At 45.3% G+C, this 24503-nt stretch overlaps 1 protein-coding gene across 1 annotated transcript; it reads right to left on the bottom strand.

Annotated features, from left to right (window-relative positions):
• Positions 1 to 1467: 1467 nt before the first annotated feature.
• Positions 1468 to 24319, bottom strand: Proser1 (proline and serine rich 1). Its single transcript, XM_052731094.1, has 13 exons — positions 23619 to 24319; positions 21067 to 21132; positions 18927 to 18995; positions 18131 to 18225; positions 14156 to 14249; positions 12043 to 12153; positions 10484 to 10567; positions 9137 to 9215; positions 8350 to 8445; positions 8055 to 8099; positions 3618 to 5298; positions 3178 to 3328; positions 1468 to 2617 (listed from the first exon to the last, which is right to left on the bottom strand). The coding sequence occupies exons 1-13, from the start codon at positions 23661 to 23663 to the stop codon at positions 2495 to 2497; spliced, it is 2739 nt and encodes a 912-aa protein (XP_052587054.1). The 5' UTR covers positions 23664 to 24319; the 3' UTR covers positions 1468 to 2494.
• Between the last annotated feature and the right edge of the window lie 184 nt (positions 24320 to 24503).

Here is a 24503-nt window from a genome sequence, read left to right as displayed (position 1 = left end):
TTTATCAATAAACAAAAAGGGGGAAACATAAGCCCCTTGAGCCACACAAGTGGCCAGGCCCCTCCCCTGAGGACCTCCAATTGCCAGGTTCTACCTACGGAACACTAACTGCCCTAACGGCTGGACCTTTCCCCTGCCCTAAAGAGTAAAAAGCTTGCTCTGGACTTGAAATCCCACCAATTCTCACCCTGGAAAGCTTCACCCTGAAAAGATCTCCCCACCCCACAAGAAACTCTATATAAACCCTGCCTTCTGTTCAGCAACTTGCCCAAGCAGAGGCAGCCACCCTCCCGGCTTTTCCCTCCCAATAAATCTCGTGTGATGCTTGTTGTGCGGTGTGACTTTGTGGTATTTCTTGGCTCCCAACTGCTGGGATACCTTTCCATTTGAGCTGTACCGCTTACATTGACACCAACTGTACTTTACATGAACTCAAGAGGCAGTTTAAGTATTATGGATTAAGTTTAGTCACTTTCCTGTCTCTCTTGCTTCTTAGCTTTGTTCAAATTACTCACTACCACTAAGCTATACTATTAGTAGGCAATTTCCTCAAGTTTTTGGCCTTTTCTGGAATGTTCTTAGTCATCTTTTAAGACTTTAACAACTTTTAACAGTCTTCTTGGACCCTCAAAGGTAGTAAGGGTTATCTCCCTGCAATTTGTTCAAGGGTAAGTAAACATCATATTTCTCTCACCCATTCTGTGCCTCCCATTTTGGCTCCTCCAACTGAGCAGACTGACTAGCTATTACTTGAGAAGCTTGTAAAACAAACAGAACCAGCTCCCAGTGATTACTACAAGTATTCTAAAATACGTTATCTAAACTTTTATGTAAACCTTTGCATGCCCAATGCACTCAGCATGCTAGAGGAACATTGAAAAGATAAACTCAATACACTTTCTGCTCCTGGGGCCCAGAGGATAGATGTATATACCTCACAGTAGAATCACACACACAATATATATATATATATATATATATATATATATATATATATATATATATACACACACACACACACACACACACACACACACACACACACACACACAGATTACTCATTCAGTAACTTTCTTAAGGGCCAACACATATAAGACTGATACAATCTTGAATGTGGGCTTGAAAAGGATAAATGATAACTTGGTATTGGTCTGTGCTTGAAGAGACTTGTCTATTCCAAGTGTTGGTCATCATGTGAATTTTCTATAAGATTTTATTTAAGGGCCTGGGCAATCAGTACTCTAAATGGAGTTTCAAATAAATTCAGACAAAAATATTCAATATATTAGTCCTAGAAATTAGAAAAACTAAGCAGCCCATCTACTTAGCATATAATAAAACATGCCAACGACATTTGTCATATCCATAAATTTATTTTAAAAAATGTCAAAAACTAACCATACGGGATTATTCAATATACTTAAAAAGTTTGTTCCCCATGTCAAAGGAAAATACATTTGCAACATCTTCCAGACACCGTCTTTATAAAAGTAGAACTTCTAGATGTTGAGATGTACTACAGTAGAATCTATGGTTTACATTCTCTTTACCCCCCCTACCCCTAATGTGGCAGACGCTGTTCAGGATGATGGTGGGTCACATTCCTCCACCACAGGTCTGTGGTGCACACTGCACTTACTGACAGAGTGAATCTCCTCTATTGCTGCTGCACAGTTATTTCAGATGAGTGTTTGAGTAGAAATACATCCCATGATTGTAAACATTCACCAAGAGCTTCCAGGGTACAAGGAGCAATAGTGGTGGCTGGGGGATCACTTGTGGCCATACTGCTGAGATCAGGAAAAATGCTTTGCAAAATTGTCCTAAGCCTCTCTTACTTGTATATCTGTAAGAAGGTAGTTCTGGGTATATACTTTTGGTTGAAAACACCTGAAAGTCATTCTGAAGACTACAATAAGTTTTTACTTTCCTGGAATATATTGAGTTAAATTCAGCAGTATGTATGATTATTAATAACATATTAAAAGTAACAGTGGGTCTCAAGTTCCCCTTTGTGGATATATATGGAGTATTGCATTCCAGCTGATGCTAATTGGAGCCCACACATGCATCTGTAGAATAGCAAGTGCCCCAGGGCCACATGCAACCCATAAGTCTGAGTGAGGCACAACTATCACTTCTGTCCATGGAGGCAATACGAGCAGATTTAAGGCTGTATTCGGCTATGAAGAGTTCTGTCTCCTCTTTAATAGTCTATGTAGATCACACATGTAATTCAAAACTCTGTAGGATAGGAGGTGAAAAGTCCCCACATATACTTTAAAATACTATTCTCCATACAATTCATTGTCAATATATTTACATATATAGGAGTGGGGATATTGATAACTTACAACCACTTTAAAAATGCAACCTGAACAATTCTAAACTCTGTCCCAGTATCCCTACTGGCCAATTTCATATGTCAGATTGCTCACTGCAGTTCTTGGGCAAATTTCATGTTGTTCCCAAGAAGAATAAACATGTTTAAAATTCACTGCCATCCACTTTGGGATAGACCTGGTTGCAAGGAAAATGGTGTTCCAGGTGTGGAAGGATAGCTAGGGAATCCGTCTGGTTGGGCTGGGTAGCTCTCCAGAGCAGATGCCGAATGGACCTGCAGGAAAAGGCACACATAGTTAGCAGAGCCCCAGTTCATCACGCCTGGACCAGCTCCCACCCACATACAACCAGACAAAAAAGGACGAGTGGACAAAAATACTATTTTAAAAAATGTGGGAATCAGAGCCAGGCGGATCTTTGTGAGTTCGAGGCCAGCCTGGGCTACCAAGTGAGTTCCAGGAAAGGCGCAAAGCTACACAGAGAAACCCTGTCTCGAAAAAAAAAATTAGGAGGTGGGTTTTGATGTTTTGTAGCAATAAGTTGCCTTACTGTTCATTATAGCTTAAGTATAAGACAAACTAAACTGTAATTGTCTTGACGTTTCATTTTATTAAGTCTCCAAATTGAGATTTAAAAACAGAACAAAACCTATAAATGGGAAAAACAATTCATGCATTTGGCTCCCACTATCTTTGTTACTTCTGAAAGGAGGTGAGTAAAACTTGTGAATTTGGGGAAAGCTAACTGTTAGTCACACCAGACTCCTGACAGCCTGTGCACACTGAGCTGTCAAGACGGCTCACCCCTTCCCGTCTTACTCCAGACACTGCATACCTGCTGTAACAGAGCCGACTGCGCGGCTGCGCTGTGCTGCAACTCTTGCAGGGATGACTGCGAAGGAGTCTGGGAAAACCCAGGGATACCTGGGAGGGACAGAAGGCCTGGAAACACAGAGCTACCCGCAGCTTGGAGTCCAGATGACAAACTAAAAACAATCAGTAGAAAAACAGGTCAAACTGCAGACAGAAGAGGGAAAAGCTGCTTCCGTATTTGTTAGGGAGCAGCTTAAAGACGGTAAAAGCAAGTAAACAAATCAGCCGACACCTCTGTGAGCCACTCACGGTCGTAAAACTCACTCAGAGCGGTAACACTTGAAGCAAACCAAGTAACCACTCTACGGGACATGGCTGAGGAGTCATGGAACATTCTGGGCACTGGTCTTCTATCCTCCCACCCATCCGTGACCTGACTCCGTCTGCAACCCAGTCACGTACCCTGCTTGGGCCACCAGGGCGGAGTTGAAGTTGGAACTGAAGGCCGAAGCAAAGCCGGGGAGGACGGGCGCAGGTGATGGGGCCGAGGCGGCCACCGGCAGTGGGGTGACCGCTACTGTGGAGGGCGCCTGCAGCCCCGGGAACGAGGGCAGCGCGGGGGCACCACTTGGGGCACTGGAGACAGGGAAGCCAGGGTAGGAGGGGTTGGAGGCGGGCAGCGGGCCCTGGGTGACGGCGAAGAGGGAGGGCACGGCAGTGGACAGGTTGAGTGGGAAGGCTGCAGGTGAGGCATTGGAGGTGGGCAGCACTGGGCGCATGGTCGCCGAGCTGGGGTGTGCAGCTGCAGATGTGGTGGTGGACGGTCCCGCGAGGGACACAGCGGGATTGAGGGAGGGACTGCCCGGTAGAGGAAAACTGTTGGTCAACGAAGTGAATGGGGGAAGGGCAGTGAACACAGGAGCAATGGGCGTGGAGGACGCGTGTGGAGGAAGGGACATAGAACCAGCCAGGGGGTTGTTCAGGCTGGAGAGCCCGGACAGTGCAGGGTTAAGGCAAGTGGACACACTGATGGGCACTGAGGTCGTGGGGTATCCGCGGCCCAGAGCACCTGACAGGCTCAAGGTACTGCGAGCAGGAGTCCCGGGATGAGCAGGGCCTTTGAAGGCCGAGGGAGGGGGGCTCGTGGGCTCACTTTTGATCATAACGGGCACAGTTGCTGCAGCAGGGGTGGATGAGATGCCACCTGCATGGGGACCGTGCAGAAGCGAGCCTGAGGAGCCACAGCTGACTGGCACTGCTGTGGAGGAGGGGGTAGCCAACGGAGACTGCGCAGGCAGAACTGGGGCTGCAGAAGTGGCGCTGGCCACAGGGGACTGCAGGCCTGGGAACATGGCCATCCCTGGGGTGGAAGACCTCTGTGCGGCAGCAACAGCCGCAGAGGCATAGCACTTGTTAGTGGCTGAGGCAGGAGAATCCGAGTTTTGATTGGGAAGAGAGGATAATGAAGCCAGCCCACTTGTGACCGCGGACGACAAGGCAGAGGAATTGATTAAGTGTGTGTCGTTTGACGTGAGGAAGCCTTTTAAGGCAGACAGAAGAGGGCTGTTTACACCATGTGGACCTGCAGCACTGGCAATCACGGAAGGAGCTGGGGTGGCTATGCCATGGGATGCCGGCGGGAAGGGCAACGGCAGGCCCGCAAAGACCGATGACAGGGAAGCCGTGCTTGGGTTACTGGCTGACCCAGCGGTGGAGCTGGCCGAGGAGTGGCTGGTGAAGGGGCCACAAGTGGAAGCAAATGTCTCACTGGAAGCCAGTGTGACCCTTGGTGTCGAGTTGGCCTGAGGGGTGGGGGTGGGGGTGGCAGAGGGACCTGGCAGTGGCACTAGGCCAGAAAAAATGGAAGGGACAGGAGCAGGTGTAGTGCTGTGGGCGGAGGTAACAGGTGTCACGGGCACCGAGGGAGTCCGGATCACAGTCGGGTTCGGTGTGGATGGCTGAGGCATTGGGAACACCGGAAGGGCAGTGTTGGGAGCACTCATTCCGGCCCCAGTGGCAGCTGCTGACGCGGATGGATGGTTTACTGCCTTGACTGGGGACACAGCGGGGACAGGAGTCGCAGCCGGAGTCGAAGGATTAGAACCATGAGGGGAGAAGAGTTGACTTGCTGGAGTGGGAAATGCTGGGGAGAGAAGAGGCAGGGTTTACGTTGTGCTGGAAGGTCCAGTTTAAGAGAAACAGAACCACATACCAGAGAGACCCAACGGCAGACATGAGTAGTTCTTTTCATGTCTGAACCGCTAGGTGCCCTAGCCTAGCCTCGCTTTGGAGCTCCTGTGATCGGGATGACAGCCATGCCCTGCCTGTGCCAGCCCATCAGCGAGGAAGCCTGGAGGAGCTCGAAATCATTCCTCTTCTACTTTTCTGCTTTATAAAAGTTGGAAGCACTTGGAAGTGATGAGGCACTGGCTTCACCCTGGAACCCTCCTCACTTGTGGAAAGCCCCTTCTCTAGAGGTCTGAACACACGCACGGTCTCCCACCTCAGGACCTGCGGGGCCCACAGTCTGTGTTTGCACACACTGACCAAGGTACAGCAGCCCCATGCCTCACTCGGCCTGTCCTGGGGGCTCCCTCAAGTGTAACGCTGTCTAATTCATCCTCGACCTCAGGCCTCTGTGTTTTAGAAAGTTTGTGTCAGGGATCGATACAGGATCACCTTAGAGGACAGCTCCCAAACCACCGAAGAAACTGTTCTCAATATTATTTTGTGTTGGCTACACCATCCTTATTCGGATAAACCCTATGGATAATTAAAAGAAGGATTTGGGGGTGATTTGTTCAACTCTGTGATGAACAAAGATGAACTCAGGATGAGTTCAACTCTGTGTCCGAGGCAACACAGACCGCTCCTCCCTCCATAGTTTAACACTTTTCAGAGAGTAAGACAGGATCCATGTGGAAAGCAGACTCTTGACCTAAAGATGCTCACATGGTCAGTGTGGCGAGGGCCTGGTGGGGGGAGGCACTCAAAGGGAACACCAGAACCAAGCCACTGCTCACAACTTCAAGTGCAGAGAGGCTGCACAACCCTTGACACGTTTTCAGAAAAGAAACTCCATAAGAAAATTAACAAACAATAGTATGAGAACTACAAATTCAGGGCGACACCATATCCATCTTTCTCATTTAGGGGTATTTTTTTTTTTCCTGGTGTAGGGGCTTAAACTCAAAGCCTTGCACATGCTAAGCACATATACTACCAGATCCATGTTGTAAGCAGTGATTTAATTTCATGAAAATAAGACTTATTTTAGAGTCACCATGAAAATGGATCTGTACTGTACTTTCTGTATGTGTTTTGTAAGAACTAGAATCATCAGGAAAGAAATACGGGCCTAAGTCTGAGTTTGTAAATAACACATCAACAAATACATTGGTCCACAGTGGCCAGCAAGCATATGAAAATTCAGTCTTTTCACTGATATGCTGAGGACCACATACTTAATAACAAAGCTTGAATAAAAAGCAAGCAGGCCTTCCTAGAGTTCTCGGGGCCACTCCCACTGGAATTCTCTTAAACCACAAAGCAAAGGCTCTGTGCCATTAGCATTTCCTGTAGTAAGCTACAGAGCAAAACCTCAATTACATGTCAAATCATACATTCCTGTCATCTAATGTGGCTACTCACCAGCACACACTATCTATCACACCTCATGCTAGGTCACTTATGCCCACAACCCCATTTGTCCTCACATCAATCCTGAGACCAACACTCCCATTTTATATATTGGTAAACTGAGGTTTGGTGTGGCAAAGCCAGCAGCACTTAAAGATCATATAGTTAAGCAGCTTCATTATGGAGAGCATATGTTGGCTCAATCCCCCAACATAGCAAAAACCACAGCACAACAAATAATATCACGAGGCTATCAAGTGATGGGGACCATGGTCTTATAACTATAGAGGTAGTCTTTATTACTATTTAGTACTTTTTATAAGGGGGGATGTTTTTTAAATTATAAAACTAAATGTAAAGGTTTTAAAATTATTTCCAGCCAGGCGGTGGTGGTGCATGCCTTTAATCCCAACACTCAGGAGGCAAAGCCAGTGGACCTGTGAGTTCGAGGCCAGCCTGGTCTACAGAGTGAGATCTAGGACAGGCACCAAAACTATACAGAGAAACCCTGTCTCGAAAAACCAAAAAACAACAACAAAAAAATCCATAAACTAAAATGATTTGTTTACAGAGCTACGTGGCTCCATAGCGACGGTAAGAAATACTGACATCTGTCCTGTTCCCTCTGCACACCCTCCTTTACATAGGAGCTGCTGCATCTTCTGGGCGCCTTCACAGGGAGGGAGTGTCCCCACCGAGACGCCCCACCTTGGCACAGTAATCAGGTTCCAGAGCTGCTCTTCGCCCCGAGAACTCTATTCCTCCCTCTGCAGAAAGCATCTCTTCCTGTGGCCCATCCATGACTGGGGATGAAGCTGCCACCAGGAGGCGCCACCGAGGCCACCTGTGTTCTGTCCCTCAGCTGCTCCAGAGCCCCTTATCATTTTCCACATTAGGACTTACTAGACTTATTATCTGTCACAAAGGGTTATCTTTGTGTGCACATGAAAATCACCTTTCCCATATCAGAATGCTAAGTGAATACGGATGTACATGGCACATGACCTTTACATTTCACAGAGTCTTGCAAACAGGACACAAAGTCATAAAATTAATTTAAATTCAGATAATATGTTCATTTCTTGAACGAAATCTATCATATCAAGTCACTCTTAGCAGGTACGCATTACTCTACACATAGGAGCCTCTCCGGAGACAGTCCACAGAGACAGTCCACAGATGCCACACTCAAGGTCCCAGCGAGGAAAGGCCAACAATCATGGCAGACAGCAATTGTCTTTGGGTCATTTTGGTACTTACTTTGACTCTGTGCAGGTTTTGACTGACTGGAGAGGTCTTCATTGTCTATATAAAAATAAATGATTTCAAGCTTTAATCAGATTATTCCCCATCATAATCACAGATAGATATCAAAAAAGGAAAATTAAGACATAAATAAATAGACACCATTGAGAACACTGAAGGAAAAATAGAGGACACAAGAAAGAATCATATCCATATGAATAAAACAGGTTGTTACTGTAGAGACATTTACAGATAAATTTATGTGCACTAGGTGACTTATTTTAAACAGTCTACTACAACAGGCTTTTACCTGTTCCTACTGGATTCGGAGTGTACGGAGGAGGGGGAGGGACACCTGGAGCTATCACATTGGCTAAGGGCACCAGACCTGCATTGTTGTAAGCACCTAAAACAAAAACAGAATAGAAAAAGACAGAGAACTTAGTATCACTGGCTTCCAGTTAAATCTGCGAATACAGGTGTGCAGTTTATTTTAAATTCTCATGTCACAGAGATGCACCTCACATGGAGACAGATGAAGTGAAGGCTGAGCAAGGGGAAGACAGCCCCAGCTGTACGCCCATTCCAGACAGCCTCTGAAAGATGAGGCGGGCTGAACCTGCCCCACCGAAGTCTAAGTACATATACTTGACCTTTTCTAAATGCATTGATGATAACTCTGAAAACTAGCTACCTAAGGAAAGGGCCTTTAAAGTCATTTATCAAAGTGAAAATCCCTAATAATAAAGTGATTAAAACAATCTGTAATTAACTTAATTAAACAAATTAGGAAAACACCCTAAAAATAAACTATATCACTGGGTGGCGGTGGTGCACACCTTTAATCCCAGCACTCAGGAGGCAGAGCCAGGTGAATCTCTGTGAGCTCGAGGCCAGCCTGGTCTACATATTGAGATCGAGGACAGGCACCAAAACTACACAGAGAAACCCTGTCTCAAAAAACCAAAAAACACCTATATCTTCAGCAGCTGGCCAGCAGCCAAATAAACTCTCAGAACTGAAGTGCTGCCCATTTCTCAAGGCTGTTCAGTCTCATGAACAGCAAGAAGAAACAGTGAAAACCAGAAAGTGCTTACTTGGTGCAATAGTTGCATGTGGCCGGCAAGGAGGTATCGGGTAGGGGACAGGTTTGTGTGGATTGTACGTTGAGGGAGGCTGGAAAGGGAAGCACAGTGGTTAGACATCACCAAGAAACATCTCCTGAAAAAGCAATACATGGTGCCTTTCAAAGCACCTCATCCTAAGAGGCTGAAGATGCCCCAGTTAACAAAGCTTCCAACTAAGGAAGTAGGTTCTTTTTTAATTCCAAAGATACAGCTTGCCAAGCATGCTGTGTTCTGTTTATTTTAGCAATCAATCATCCTTAATCATCTCCAACAAAGGTAGACCTGACTCTGAACAGTAGGTGCCTTTCTGGTTCAGCCTAGGCCAGTCCCAGGAATTCCTATCTTCACTATGAAAACATACAGAATCTTGGGCTGGAGAGATGGCTCAGAGGTTAAGAGCACTGACTGCTCTGCCAGAGGACCTGAGTTCAATTCCCAGCAACCACATAATGGCTCACAACCATCTGTAATGAGATCTGGTGCCCTCTTCTGGCCTGCAGACTTATAGGCAGGTAGAACATTGTATACATTAATAAATAAATAAATCTTTAAAAAAAAAAAGAAAACATACAGAATCTTTAAGGTTTGGTCTCTCCGACACCTAATGACCTCAAGGGCAATGTCCTCTTAACTTCATTGGAATCTTAGCACCAGGACCATCATTAGCACCTGGCCATTTGACAATTACTACACAATGAAACAGGAATTCAAGTTTTTGTCTTCTGAATCCTATAGATTCACAAGTACTTTCTTTTACAGTTGATGGCATTTACAGAATCTCAGGTATTCAAGGCTACACTAAACGCTGTGTTCTACCCAGAGTGAGAGAGCAAGCAGGTGTCACTGGGCAAAGGGAGACACTGGGGAACGGACCCTTTCCCCCTGGCCTCATAAACAGCCTCCGTGGACTCTCCTATCAGGTGAATGGGTGGAGAATGCAAGGCCCCTATGGGGGCCACTAGTAAGTACTTAAGCACCTCCTCCACTCAGGAGATCCCATTCTCCTGCTCCCTTGAAAAGACAAGCCCCGGCTGTCTCACTAACATTAACACTAATTAGCTGACAGAATCCCGTCTAAAATAAACACCACACTCCAAGCTTCATCTGAATAGATGAATGTGGCTAGATTATTTTAACTTTACAATAAAACTTACCCTCCAAAGAGCCTTGAACACTACTAAGTCTTTATACTACAGACCCTAGCTCTGGAATTTCTACTACATTTAAACTTTGTAACACATAAAAAACTTAAACTTTATACAGAAAGCTACACATATAGGAATTAACACTTGTTTCCTCTTTTATTTCAACACGTACTGGTTTGGATGGTCCAAGAATCCGTGCTGCTATTCCTTTGCCTTCATTGGTACATTCTTCACCGTCCTTTTTCAGAGGAGTTCCCTATTTAAAAACAATAAATGTAGCTGAGACCTTAGACAACAACAAACAGCTAGCTGCCTGACCTCTCTTAACTCTTACACACACACACACACACACACACACACACACACACACACACACACACACACACATACACACACACACACACACACCCCAACTTTAATTCCAGTGTCCATGATTCAGAAGCTGAAAGAAAAACCTGGCAATCAAGAAGACCCCATTAGAGACTGCTCTATAGACCAGAACAGAATAAGCTTATCCTGACCTATTCTATATAAGTCTGTCCTCTCAGGCTGTGTCTTTAGGTAGGACACACTGGGATGAAGCCCGGCTTCCAAGATGGCCCCACTACTCCTTGCCTCCCACCATCCATCTCAGAATAATTAGGGCTGACTGTGTCACTAACATGACATTAAAGAATGGCACTGACTCCCAAAGCCAAGTCCTCAGAGGCCTTCCTGCAGCTGCCCTGCCTCCCCTTTCCATGTACTGTAGAAACTGGCTACCATGTCATGAGGGTGCTCAAGTCCTTGCGGTGAGCAATAGAGACTCCTGACAACAAGCAACACTAACTTGCCAGGCATTTAAGTGAGCCTGGAAAGAAAAGAACATTTGTGTATGCCAGTCAAGCATCCGGATGAAACCCGAGCCAGAACTACAGAGCTAAACCACTCCCAGCTTCCTGAATCACGAAAACTACAGGAGTACAATGTGGTGGTTCATGCCTTTAATTCTAACAAATGAGAGGCAGTGGTGGATGATCTCTGTGAATTCCAGGCTAGACTGGTCAGCTAAAGCTACGAAGTGAGACCCTGTCTCAAAAGATCAAACCCAAAACACAAACAAATAAAAACTATTGGAAATAATAAATGTTTACTATTTAATCCATGAGGCTCCGAGGTTGTGACATAATCCATAGAAATGTAACAACTTTTTTTTTTTGGTTTTTTGAGACAGGGTTTCTCTGTGTAGTTTTGTTGCCTGTCCTGGGTCTTGCTCTGTAGACCAGGCTGGCCTCGAACTCAGAGAGAATCGCCTGGCTCTGCCTCTCAAGTGCTGGGATCAAAGGTGTGCGCCACCACCACCACCCCCTCCCCTGGCTTAAAGGTAACAACTTTTGAAAAGGTTATTTTCCAAGGGCTCTGAGGACCACCCTCTGGTATCCAAACAAGCTTCTTACAGGGCTTCATCATGCCGTTTCTGACATGGGTTCTCAGATACACAACTGTCAAAAATGCTGAGAACACTTAGAAAAGAAAAGGCAGTATCATCCTTTGGCGTGTTCTGAAGGTAACAGTCAATTAATGGCATTTACACATGAACTTTCAACTATCAATTAAGTTGAAGACATGAGACTGCCTCCCTTTGTAGAAGCATCATAAGCTGGCATGTTCTCGTATGCAGCACATAAATGTACAATCTGCTACAGGTACCCTTAGTCATAGGAAATTTCATGTAGGTAAAAGCATGCTTACAGGGAAAATCCCATTTATGCGGCTGGGTTTTCCTTTGGGATAAGGGTTTCCTGGGATGGTTCCACATGAAGATATCATGGCGTGAGGTGCTTTGCAGCCAGCTTTGAAAGCCTGTAATGCAAAAAAGAGGATAACAAAAAAGTGATTAACAAAAATCAAACTCATCAAGTCAGGTATTCCAGATAATAGGAAGTCTAGCTAAAGCCATGAATTAAGGAAATAGCATGGCATTCACACATTCACCCATCAATCACCACAGACCTACATGAAGAGTGTGTCCAAAGAGGTCAGAGTTATTACAGTCAAATTATTACCATGGTTACATTACCAGACCACCATCACAAGTGCTGTGAGCAACAGGTTCAAGAGAAGCCTATTATTTAGCAGCAGGGTATGGTGCACACCTTTAATCCCATTACCCAGAAGGCAGAACTAGGCAGATATCTATGCATGTGAGGCTAGCCTGGTCTACATAGTGAGTTCCTGTTCCATTTCTTTGAGACTGCTCTGAAAATGTTTACTGCTTAGCTGAAAAACACACACACAAATAATGCGGGTTGGGTGGTTCTGCTGTTAAAAAGCTCTTGCTGCTCTTGCAGAAGACCTGGTCCCAAGACACCCACACTGGGCAGCTCACATTGTTACTGCCACTCCAGGTGATCTGGCACCCTCTTCTGGCCTTCACAGGCATCCACACGCATATGCACATACCCACATGCCAAAGTAAAAATAAAACAAATCATTTTTAAAAGCTTAAAAAACAACCCTAGCCAGGTGGCAGTGACATACACCTTTAATCCCAGCACTCGGGAGGCAGAGGCAGGCGGATCTCTCTGAGTTCAAGGCCAGCCTGGTCTACAGAGCAAGAGCCAGGACAGGAACCAAAACTACACAGAGGAACCCTGTCTTGAAAAACCAAAAACCAAACAACCCTAAAGAGCCAGACTACTGAAAAGCGAGAATGACTTATCACAGTGTTCAGTTGTGAGACACAGGGGATGGATTTAGGTCTATGGTGTTGACATGGCACCCTCAGCTTCTAAAGTAGCATCTTAGACACACTGAACTGGTGCTCAGGGCTTTTTAAGGCCAAAACACTCCAGTGGATATAGACTGTATTATAGGAATAGCCAACTGCACTTAGATAATATGTGCAGTATACACAAAACAGTCATATTCATATCAAAGTACTTACAGGGATGCTGTTTGTATAATTATTTTTATAAATTCCTAACACACACAATCACATTAATTATATAATCCAGCCTCCAACCTTAAAACACCTCCAACACCTCAACCTTAAAAAAAATTTTTTTTCACCTCAATTTGGTCATAATAAACTACACTGGGCAAATGCCCTTACATATAAATTTGTGGATTTCTACTTATTTCCTTAGGACAAATTCTTAATAGTAGAACTTTTGGACTAAAACATAGGAACAATTTAAATTAATTCATTTACATTAACAGTGTTCCATTATACAGAACACATGGTCCCAGAACACACGACCCCAACATTGTGTCAAGAAATCCAGTGAGAATGCTGTTAAAGCAATGTGGGGTGAGGCTCATCTCCGCAAGGAAACAACTAGGAGGCAGAGCTGCCCAGGCGAACAGCAGGGCCCTCAGAGAGCACGCTGTACCTCCGTCAAGTAGGCTTCGACTTCTGTGGAGTGGCAACATGATCTTAGGAACTTACAAGTGTGAATGGCAAGTCAAGGTTCCAACCCTGTCCCTTTTAGAGATTTTTGTTACTGCTGTGGAGTTCTGTCTTAGTATTCATCTCCTATGAATTTGATTACTATAAGTCTGCTAACAAAACAAATGTGAAGTTATTGCTCCTAAGCATGTGAGGATCAAACGCTTGGCACCAGGGCAGAGCTCCACAGGGGAAAGATGCAGGTGCCCTGCAGGATGAACCACTGTTGGATTTTCACTCCTGCGTGACCTCAGCCCCCAACAGCTTCTTCTACAAAGCCCTATTGTGCGCCCTGGCTGGCAAGAATGTCTCTGTCTAAGCTAGTCCCCAACACTGCCACAGTGAGGCAAGTGCTTCACTACTCACAGACACCCAAATCCAGCACAGCATCTGCACAGCAGTTTTGAGGATTACCTGCTCCAGGACTCTTTTGCACCGTTTCTTCTCTGACATGTTGATCCTGAATAAATCTTCAATGGGACGAGAGTTCTGTGCATCCACAATGTTTCTGTCAAGGAAACACGACTTAGCTTCTGTTTGAGGATCCAGATACACACAAAGGTCAGAAATGTCTTTATGACATGCTTTGTGTTTATGGACATATCAATACATACCAGACTGTAGAATATATTCCCTATGAATATGCAACTTGCCCACCTTTAAACTTTGCTTAAGGATCCCTTTTCTTCTCTTCAATCTCATGCTTACATATGGTTCTCAAAAGTCAAGTGAAGAGCATTCTACAGCCTACATCACTCTATCACTTTTGTAATTGAAGGGTCTGAGGTACAGGTATCCTGCTTAATAAATCTCCTCCACTTTTATCATCTTGCCTTTTGAGTTACTCAGGAGAGGAAGGAGGCAAAGCAAATGCTGAAATGCAGGGTTGTGAAACAGCCCTTAGACTGTGAGCTATGACCACAGATGTGGGAGGCACCTATTCCTCTGTGAGCTAATGACCACATACATAGTCAGTACTATATTTTGGGAGGCCAGCTCCCACCTTTTACAGGGTTCTGATGAGGAGGAGAGAGGCATAAGGAATTAGTAGATACAAAAATAGCAGAGATGAGACAGACAGGAACACAGGATAGCTTCGGGAGGACCTGGATCCAAATCCATCAGCCCCTTCTGGCTCTTCAAAAGGGCTTCATTTTGGAAGTTCACAGTCAGTTTTGATAACATCCTTAAAGTTCCCCTGACTGTTGAAACCAAAGCCTAATTTGTCAGTGGCTCTAGAGTTGTTGTATCCAACTCCCTGGACCTTGGGATTCAGTGAGTGCTGTTGCTAGGGGGCTCTAACACTTGCTGCCAGTGGCTATAACACTCGGTGCTAGCAGGCTGTAACACTCGGAGCAATGTCACTCCGCCAAAGTCTCCTCTCCCACCAAGCCCTTTCAACCATTCCAGAACTGGCAGAAAAGTGCCCAGCAGTAGATGATAGCTTATCAGGGGATGTCCCTTACCTCACTGCAGCTCCTCTGAGTGCCACAATTCAAACAAGCATTGCTGAAACTTCACTCCCAGCTACAGCAGCACTTTATGGCAATCTTTCCCCGAGAACCTTGCCTCATGGCAAGGATGGAATTACCATATTGAGCTGCTGTAAAGCTCTTATAAAAAACTTCCTAGCCAGGCAGTGGTGGCACACGCCTTTAATCCCAGCACTTGGGAGGCAGAGGCAGGCAGATCTCAGCGATTTCAAGGCCAGCCTGGTCTACAAAAGTGAGATCCAGGACAGCCAAGACTGTTACACAGGGAAACTCTGTCTCAAAAAAAAAAACAAAAAACCAACTTCCTGCGCAGCTATTAGGAACCATCTTTCTTAAAGAAACCTGCATTGAAACCGAAGCAGTGTGGCTCCAGGTTCCGTGTCATTCCAGCTTTTCTGGAGAAACGTCAGCAGCTACGGTATTATTAGAGCTGACATTTCTTTGTTCCACACACCTCACCAAACTCAGGCAGTCATCAAACTTCATTTGGTAAATGAGGGTGCAATTTTCCCCCTTAGTTTTTTGAAGCTGCTTTTTAAGATTACCATGAGCTCTTTTAATAATGCCAATGTTTCTCTCTTGTATTTCAAGCACAATCAAGTTTTTAATTTGCTGTTAAGTTTTTTCCTTCTGGTGTTCAAAATACTTTCCCTTGCTTTCTAAATGGTTTCAAAGTGGCTTGTTGACAAATGGCATTAACATTTTAATTGCTTCCGGGCTTTGATCGCCTACTTCTCCTTCCCAAGAGGTAAACTAAACTTTCTAACAGCACTTGGGAAAAAGCAGCATTCAGAGGCTGAAAAAGCAGTGTTTTTGGTCAGTGCAGTACCAGCAGTATTTCCCTTGGGTGTTTTGCTGCTCTGTCTGAGTTTCTCTCTGGGCCTGCTTATACTGCCAGGCTGTTACAAACTACATTTCCAAAGCTGCCTTTCTGAGTCTGGGAGAAATCCCAGCTGAGGGGCATTGCTTCTCCACCTCTCCAGGTCAATGAAAAGAGTACTTAAATAAAAGCTTTTTCAGCGAGTTTTTTTCCACAGATCTTCTTTGTCCTGGCTTCTCCCCTCCCCCAAGATGCAAAGTCCCTTCAGGCCCTACACTAAGAGCACCACGCTCTTCTCCCACAGCTGGGCCCAGCCAAGTGTCTCACAGCAGCTGAGCCTCCTCTGCACCTCTGCACATGCTCTGTCCTTAGCTGCTTTTCTAAGACTGGCTTTAAGGGGAGACAGGACTAGCAGCGCTAACCGTGAGGGTCTGCAATGCTCTAGGGGATTGTGTTCCCTCCAGGTGAGTCTCATTTTTCCCTTACAGAAAGAAGAGAGATCGGAGAGGGAAAGATCTGAAAGCTTCCAGTTTTTAAAAGAGATTACTAACTTTTTCTCAAGACTTCTGTTCCCTTAAATCTGACTTCATGGTCAAGAAGAACTAATCCTAATTAAGTGGTGTTATCCGCAAGCATTTTTATCCAATGGCACTGGAGTGGAGGGTTTTGTCTCACCTGAATTTGCCTCAGGGAAAATTTTTTCCCCTATTGATTAGGACTCAGATATAAGCTGTCCACAGGCCAAAATCTTCCACAGGAATCTTTTTCTGCCCTGTTTTCCTCACAGTACTTTTGTATGGCTCCGATTCTTCCCCAGGAGTCTGTGTTCAGAGTCCCAAAAACACAGCTCCTGTCTTGTTGCTTTTCTTATCCTAAGTTTTTTCCTATACTATATTCCTATAGTTTACCTTACCCTAAGTTTTTCCTTTTAATAGCTAGAAATTAAGAGAGAAAGGAAGAAACCTAGACAAAGAGAGAGATTTGCTGCAGCCCCTTTCTTCCTTCCTTTCTCTCTTTCTTTCTTTCTTTCTTTCTTTCTTTCTTTCTTTCTTTCTTTCTTTCTCTTCCTTCCTTCCTTCCTTTCTCCCCCGCCCCCCCAGAGGGTTTCTCTGTATAGTTTTGGAGCCTGTCCTGGATCTCGCTCTGTAGACCAGGCTGGCCTCGAACTTACAGAGATCCGCCTGGCTCTGCCTTCCGAGTGCTGGGATTAAAGTTGTGTGCCACTGCCGCCTGGCCAGCCTAATTATGTCTATACTGCTTTATATTTACAGTTATAGCTTCGGAAGAATAAAATACCACTGACTTTAACCTACAAAACCAGATAAACCCAACTGCTTCCTTGGGTTTCTTTCCTACTCTCACTTAACTTCCTCTGCACCCAAGTCCCTGGTTCTGACACCATCTGTGGGAGGCCAGTACCCACCTTTTACATGGTTCCTACCAGGAGGAGAGAAGCATAAGGAATTAGTAGATACAAAGTGGAGATGGGACAGACAGAAACACAGAATAGCTTCAGGCGGACCTGGATCAAAATCCACCAGCTCCTTTCTCTTCAAAAGGGCCGAGTAAAAGACCTCCTCCATGCTAGATCAAGGCATACTGCACAGTCCAAGTGCAGACCCTTTCAAACACCTAGAAACCATGCACATGATCAATCCATCCCCTTATGCAGCCCTGCTGGAAAAGCAAGCTCAGATCTCACTAGGAAACCTCTGTGGACTTCCACACCATGTAAAGATACTAGAATCCAGTACCGTGCTTTCACAGAATGTGAGCATTTTTGTTTGTTTGGAGATGGGTTCTTACTGTCTTACTCAGGGTCCTCTGCTTCAGCTTCTTAAGTTCTGAGGTGACAGATGTGTGCTATCACACCCAGCTGTTCTCATAGATTATTTCATTAGAGTTCTGCTTCCTTACATGATCAACTCATTAACACAGGTAATTTTTCATAGACTATTCCATCAGCATTCTGCTGCCTCTTTTAACTGTCACATTAACCCAGATCAATGACTTTAAAAGGCAGGTAAGCTTTAAGCTTCCAGATTTGAACAGGCAGTAAAAGGAGTGAGTACTCACGAGGCCAAGAGCTCCAGAGCAGCCAGTTTGTCTTTACTGAAGGTGAAACAGCTGAGGATGCTGACCACTTCCGCTGGGTGGACAGCCACCATTTTCTATCACAAAAAATAACGTGTTTCAACATGAGACTTCTGTGCCAGACCTTACCTGCTTTGAGGAACTATAGTTAAATTGTTAGTATAATCATTTCGGGACACAGCCTACATCTTAGCTGAGAGGACACAAGCAAACAGTAAGCTCCAGCAACCTAGAAATACTGAATTAAACTTGGACTCTTTAGTATAATCATTTCAGAAGCAGGTCTAAGTTCTACATGCGTGTTTTCCTACGTGCTCACCTGTGTAAGTGGCTACAAGTGTAAGTCCCTCTGAACGGCCATCTACAGAGCTGCCATTTACACAGGGGACTCAACTCATGGTGCAAGGCACAGGAGTCACAGTCGGGGCAAGGACTGAGCTTCAGCTTTCCTTATGACAGGGCTGCCTTTAGTCTAAAGTGATGCACGATGGGAGATGCTGCAGAGTCAAAATCCTAAGGGTCTAGATCCCAGGAGCCTGCTCTGCAATGAGCACATTCCCTCCATCTGCCAGTTAGGACTGGTACAGAATTTAACAGCAGCACAATGCAATTTCACACCCTGGAAGGCTGTAACTTTTAACACAGTTATCGGAGTATCACAGTACAATGGAATGTAGGTTAGCTCCTCCAATACAAACCACAACTTGATCTGGATTATGCAAAGATGGGGGAAGGAAACGTTGTCACTTTGCACAGGGGAGAGAAGGGAGTCACTCACATGCTGTAGTGCTTTCATGGCCTTCAGCTGCGGCTCTGCCCAGGAGAAGTACCTTAGGAGGTCAACCACCTGCAAGCAAAGAGTCACTTCACTCAGCTCTGATGACAGTGTCTGCACACATCTCTTGAACACAGCTGTCAACATTTGGAATTCCCGTCACCATGTGTGGGAGATGAGCATGGCACTAGAGTCTAACAGTGTGACAAAGTATAACCATTTCAGTAAAACCTAAAACTTCTGTTTCATAGCAGCACAGTTCTCATATCATGTGCTTAAGAGTCACATGATGCCAACAGCTTCCACAATGGATAATGTGGATAAAGAATGTTCACATCACCATAGAGCCTTCTACTGGACAGCACTGGTCTAGGAAGAAAGAAAAACATTCAGGACTGGAGAACAGGAAGGTGGGAGGAGACACTGCCAGCCGCCGCCATGACAAGCAGCACATGAAGATGCCGGTAAGCCACGAGCCACATGGCAAGGTATAGATTTATAGAAATGGATTAATTTAAGATATAAGAACAGTTAGCAAGAAGCCTGCCACTGCCATACAGTCTGTAAGCAATATAAGTCTCTGTGTGTTTACTTGGTTGGGTCTGAGCTGCTGTGGGACTGGTGGGTTAGAGAGATTTGTCCTGACTGTGGGCCAGGCAGGACCAGAAAAACTCTAGCTACAGACTGGCAAGATGACTCAGTGGGTAAAGGTAATGACCATAAAGACTGATGACCCGAGTTGGATGCTTGGGACCCATGTGTTAGAGACAAAGACACCCACCAGCTGTTCTCACATTACCATACGAATACAGCAGCATTCCCTGTCCATTCCCCTAAATGTTTTTTCCCTCCCTTCCTTCCTTTCTTCTTCTCTGCCTTTCTCTCCCTCCCTCCCTCTCTCTTTTTCTTTTTCAAAGAACGAGACATGCCATCTAGAGCTGGCCTGGTGGTACGCGACTGTTAACACCAGCTAGGCAGGAGGCTGAGGCAAGAGAATCGTAAGTTCAAGGTCAGTCTCAGCAACTAAGCAAGTCTCCATCTCAAAATAAAAAGTTTAAAAAAAAAAAGAGGGCTGGGATGTAGCTCAGCAGAGGGGCACTTGCCCAGCATGTGCAAGGCCCTGGGGTTTAATCTTTAGTACCACAAAAGAGATAAATTACTTATAAAATAAAGAAATCCAGGAAATGGTGTATACTGAAAGGACAGGAAAAGTTAGATGGAGATGGAATGTCAGCTTGGTGATGTGAAAACACTACAATTAGAAAAGTACACAGCAAGGGGTGGCAGCTCGGATCATTCACGAGGCTGTGTGGTGACTGAATGAAGGTCTGCAGGTCTACTTCTGCCCTTGGATTTGAATCCTTAGAGCACACGACAGTCAGTCACAGCTCTAACTCAGTACTGCACTGTGAGAGTCAGGGAGACAGCATCTCGGGGCCCTACCACCACCCACAAACAGAGTCCTTGAAGCAGGCGTGAAGATTGCATGATGCCAGTCAGGAGAGAGCAGAGCACTCAGAGTCCCTCACCACTGTCTTGAAGGAGACCTCCAAAGAAGAGCACGGAGGGGTCAGTCTGTTGGCTGTGCAGCCAACAGTTCAGCATTTATTCTTGTCTTCATTGGCCATACAGTGAATTTCAGAACTGTTATAAATACTATACAAATTTAGTAAAATGTACAAATCCATAAACTCAAAAACTGTTACTAAAGACTAGGATTTATGTGTATGAACGAGTGTTCTGCCTGCATGTACGGCTGTGCGCGCACCGCACGTGAGCCCGTTGCTCCAGGAGTTCAGAAGGCATCAGAGGCCTTGGAACTGGAGTTTTGGATTGTTGTGAGCCAGCATGTGGGTGCTAAGAGACAAATGTGTGTCTTCTGCAAGAGCAGAAAGTATTCTTAACCACCCAGCCATCTTGAGCCCCAAGTTCATAAACTTTTGATATTTTTTTCCCAGATTAGCTGACAGTTTAAGTTCTTTTAAAAAAGATACTGTGTTTTTCAATAGCCTTATAGTAGGAACCGTGATATAAGTGCATAGCCCAGAAGGCAGTCAAATCAAAGCAATCCTTAATGGACCCAGTAGGTAAACAGACACTAACCAGAAGACTAGTCTAAAAAGGCTTTGAAAATGACAAATACCTGTTCGCTGGAGAAGTACCCATGAACATACTCAATTGCTTTCAATTTATATTCTGTCAAAACCGCCTAGAAAGGGAGGAAAAAGGAATTAATATACATCAGCAGCATGTTAATATGCAGTTACCCAAATTACATTACCCCCCCCCCCCACACACACACACACACACAACCTGATAGAGACTGGTCTCATTCGGCTCCGTCTGGAAACAGCAGCAACTAAGACAGTAAGAAATCCTACCTTTTAGACCATCTGGGTCTCCAGGAACACTTACACAAAGGGATTAACATTGTAACAGAGTCAACACTAGTAGAAATTAAGTGTCAAATTCCTGAACGTCTAATCAGTTTCAATTTGATACAAATTGCCATGCCTTTTCCTTTTTCTTCCTAGAGAGGTCTCACTATGTAGCCCAGGCTGGCCTGGAACCAGCACTGTGGCCCTCAACAAGTACTTTAGAGCTTGCTTCCTCATTCATAAAGGGGAACCCAATCAAAATCCTTATAATCAGAGAGCTGACCCACAGCAGGTGTTGGATAAATGGCTTCTTTCCTCTCTGGGACCTTTGACTTAACACACCAGTCAGGGCTAACGGAAGTCAGGTAGACTCCTCTCAGAGATGGAAAGATCAAGCAAACGACCAGGGCTTGGAAGGCACTTGTCATAAACTACTGACTAGCCATTTTCTCCTCACTACAAAACAGCTACAACATTTGTATTTTCCATATATATCATTCTACTAGGAGCAAATGCAATGACCAGGCAAAACATTCAGGGTGCTCAACAGCTTAACTTTTACATGGCACTCTGGATAACGCACTCTGAGGTGTGTGATCATCATCGTTACAGAGACAGTCGAAAGCAAGGTTCAGGACCAAAGCCTGGCTTGAGCGGATGACACACCAGTCAAGTCTCAAACCTTCCCTCGATGCTGGCGAGGGCCAGCTGTGGCCCACACACAGAAGATGGAGCTCAGGGTTACAGTGGTTAATACCAAACTCCAGAGGGAGCATTGGCTACCTAAGGCGGCTTGGCTTGCCAGCTGTAGATTTGGGAGTACAACACCTAACTCCACAGATTAGGAAGCCGAAGTCAAACAGGAAGTGCTTACAAATTAATAGCTCTTATTATCCTATTATTATTTTTTTGGAGAAAAAAGATGCCTGTCCTATTTTTCCCCAAGGGTCTTCTTAGAAGTCTCTACTTTAAATGACAGTGTCAGCCAGTATTATCTTGGATGTCCAAAAGAGGTGACCTGATTAAAAGTGACATTTACAAAGTCTAAGCGCAATTTCTAACAATTCTAGCACCACCCCCTCTCTAGAAATGCCTCTGTTTTATTCCACTATAGTAGACTAAGAGCGCCAATGTGCTTCTTCACCTGGCAAAGCCAACCAGCAGCACGCTTTGATTGAAGACTGGAAATGTGGACTTAAAAGGCTGGCTCAGATGAGCAGACTTTCATCTCCAGAACCTTTCCAAGTCCCTCTTTCATATTTATTACCAGACATTTTTACAAAGCTGAGAAGGCAGAGGATACACACACAGATGTTTGCATTGCTCCAAAGCAGAAGTCTGAGTTCAGGTCTACTTTAACTTAAAATTGATTTTCTCACAGAGCGGTTAAAAATCAGCACAGGAACAGAGTGTGGCAAATTCTAAGTACAAGATAAAGTGACATTTGTTTCAAATTTTAATTAGACAAAGGGAATCTGCAACAGCAGAAATCTACCTGAAGAGAAAAAAAACCCAGTACCATCAAATATGAGAGATTAATCCGTTAATTTGAAAAAAGCGAGGTCTTGCAAAGAGCAAAAGAGAACCATAGGCCTGGCGGCAATTTTTGCAGTGAGTCTTACAAGCTGAAAATAAGGATAGCAGTGTATGAAAATAAATCTTCTGGTGCCAGTTAGGGGCACTTGTTTGAGATGCCAACTAGATGCAGGACAGCCCAGTGCGAGCTGTGTGGTGGTGGCTCACGGTCACAGCACTACCTTTTCTGTCTAATAGGTCACCTCTTATATTTGCACTTTTAGACTCAACACTTCATTCTAAAAGGTTTGCTGTCTGGTTCCTCCCAGAAAACAGGAAATATAAAACTATCTCAAAAAGCAGAAGGAAAAGGAAAGCCAAGGCACACATTTTTGCCCAGCTTGAGATTCGAAAAGAAACTTTCTAGGTATTACTTACTACTTCCAATATGGAGTCATTCCTGTTACTGAAACATGGAAACACTGAATCTAATGTCATTCAAAAAAAAAAACCAAAAGGCAGAGTTATGAAGGATTTACAGTTGGCTCCGGAACCGTGGGCAGTCCAAACGTAATTCCCGTACCACAATGATTTCTCAAGGTTATCAGTCAGGTGGCTTATCTTCTATTTGAGCCGTGCAATCTGCCAAGATGCAAGCTCTTACACTACACAGGAAAGTTGGCGATGCGATGCACCTTTGGCGATGCGATGACTTATTTTGCACCATCTACACGCAACATCTCAAAGAAAAGTAAGCCACTTCAATTATCTCAGAAGATTTTTAGGGATCAAGGTCAATTACCTTTCGAATTTCATCCAGCACCGTTTCAAAGGACTTTTTGTCCATCTTGAGTCCTATTCTGACGCGGCTTCTCACAGTTCTACTTGCAATTACGAAACGCTCATCCCAGGTCCGCCCCGCGGATAATACACCAGGAGGAAAAAAAGGAGGCGACGAGGTAGAGAGTATTGTAAACTGCCCCCGAAACAAAGCAAAAATCCCCAAACGGAAACTTAGAAAAAGTTTTTATTTAAAAACAGACTTCAGTAGGTTCTTCGCACAAAGCGTGAGCAGCTCGGAGCAGAAGAGGGCTGGGGCGTTTGCAGAAACCAGGGCTCCGGAGGGGGCCGAAGGCCGGGCGCTCCGAGGGGAGGCCGCTGAGCCACGCACCGCTCACCGATGCGATCCCGGACACTTGGCTCCCGAAGGTGCTCAGCCCCGACACTCTGCCCGACCCCGGGGTCCCGCAGCTCCGGCGGCCGGTGGCCCTGCAGGTTCTTTGTTACCCGTTTCCGTAGCTTCCGGGAGCGGGCCGGCGGTCGGGGCGCACTAGGAGCCGGGCGAACGGGGACGCAGCCTCGTGTAGGGAGACCCTCGAAGACCGCAGCGCGCACACGGCCAGACGCCCTCCAGGAGTACCCCTAAACGCCCCCACCACCTCCAGGGGACCTTTGAGAAACGCGTCGCGTCGATAAAACGCAACTGCGCACCCGCCCGTATGAGTCGCTATTGCCCAAAAGACAGTAGTTGGGGGGGGGGGGGGGGTGAATGGGTAGGGTCCTAGTGTGGGAACATAGGCATCCATGATAGATGCCTGAATGCTTTTCAAAAAGATGTGACTGAAGTCCTTTTCAGAGCGTCAGAGCCATTGTTTTGGTATTATAGTCCTCTTAGTCTTGAGTTTTG

This window comes from Peromyscus californicus, unplaced genomic scaffold, assembly GCF_007827085.1.
Source record: "Peromyscus californicus insignis strain IS unplaced genomic scaffold, ASM782708v3 Scaffold_9__1_contigs__length_137607984, whole genome shotgun sequence".
NCBI lineage: Eukaryota > Metazoa > Chordata > Mammalia > Rodentia > Cricetidae > Peromyscus > Peromyscus californicus.
This window is presented reverse-complemented; position numbering and strand designations above follow the sequence as displayed.

What these genes read in the sequence shown, in the direction of transcription:
- Proser1 (XM_052731094.1), bottom strand. Translation starts at nt 23,663, where the DNA reads ATGGACAAAAAGTCCTTTGAAACGGTGCTGGATGAAATTCGAAAG. An exon ending in GGTACTTCTCCAGCGAACAG is followed by an intron (nt 18,996 to 21,066) that starts GTATTTGTCATT and finishes CTTTGCTTGCAG; the next exon opens with GTGGTTGACCTCCTAAGGTA. An exon ending in TTCTTGGACCATCCAAACCA is followed by an intron (nt 9,216 to 10,483) that starts GTACGTGTTGAA and finishes TTCCCTTTCCAG; the next exon opens with CCTCCCTCAACGTACAATCC.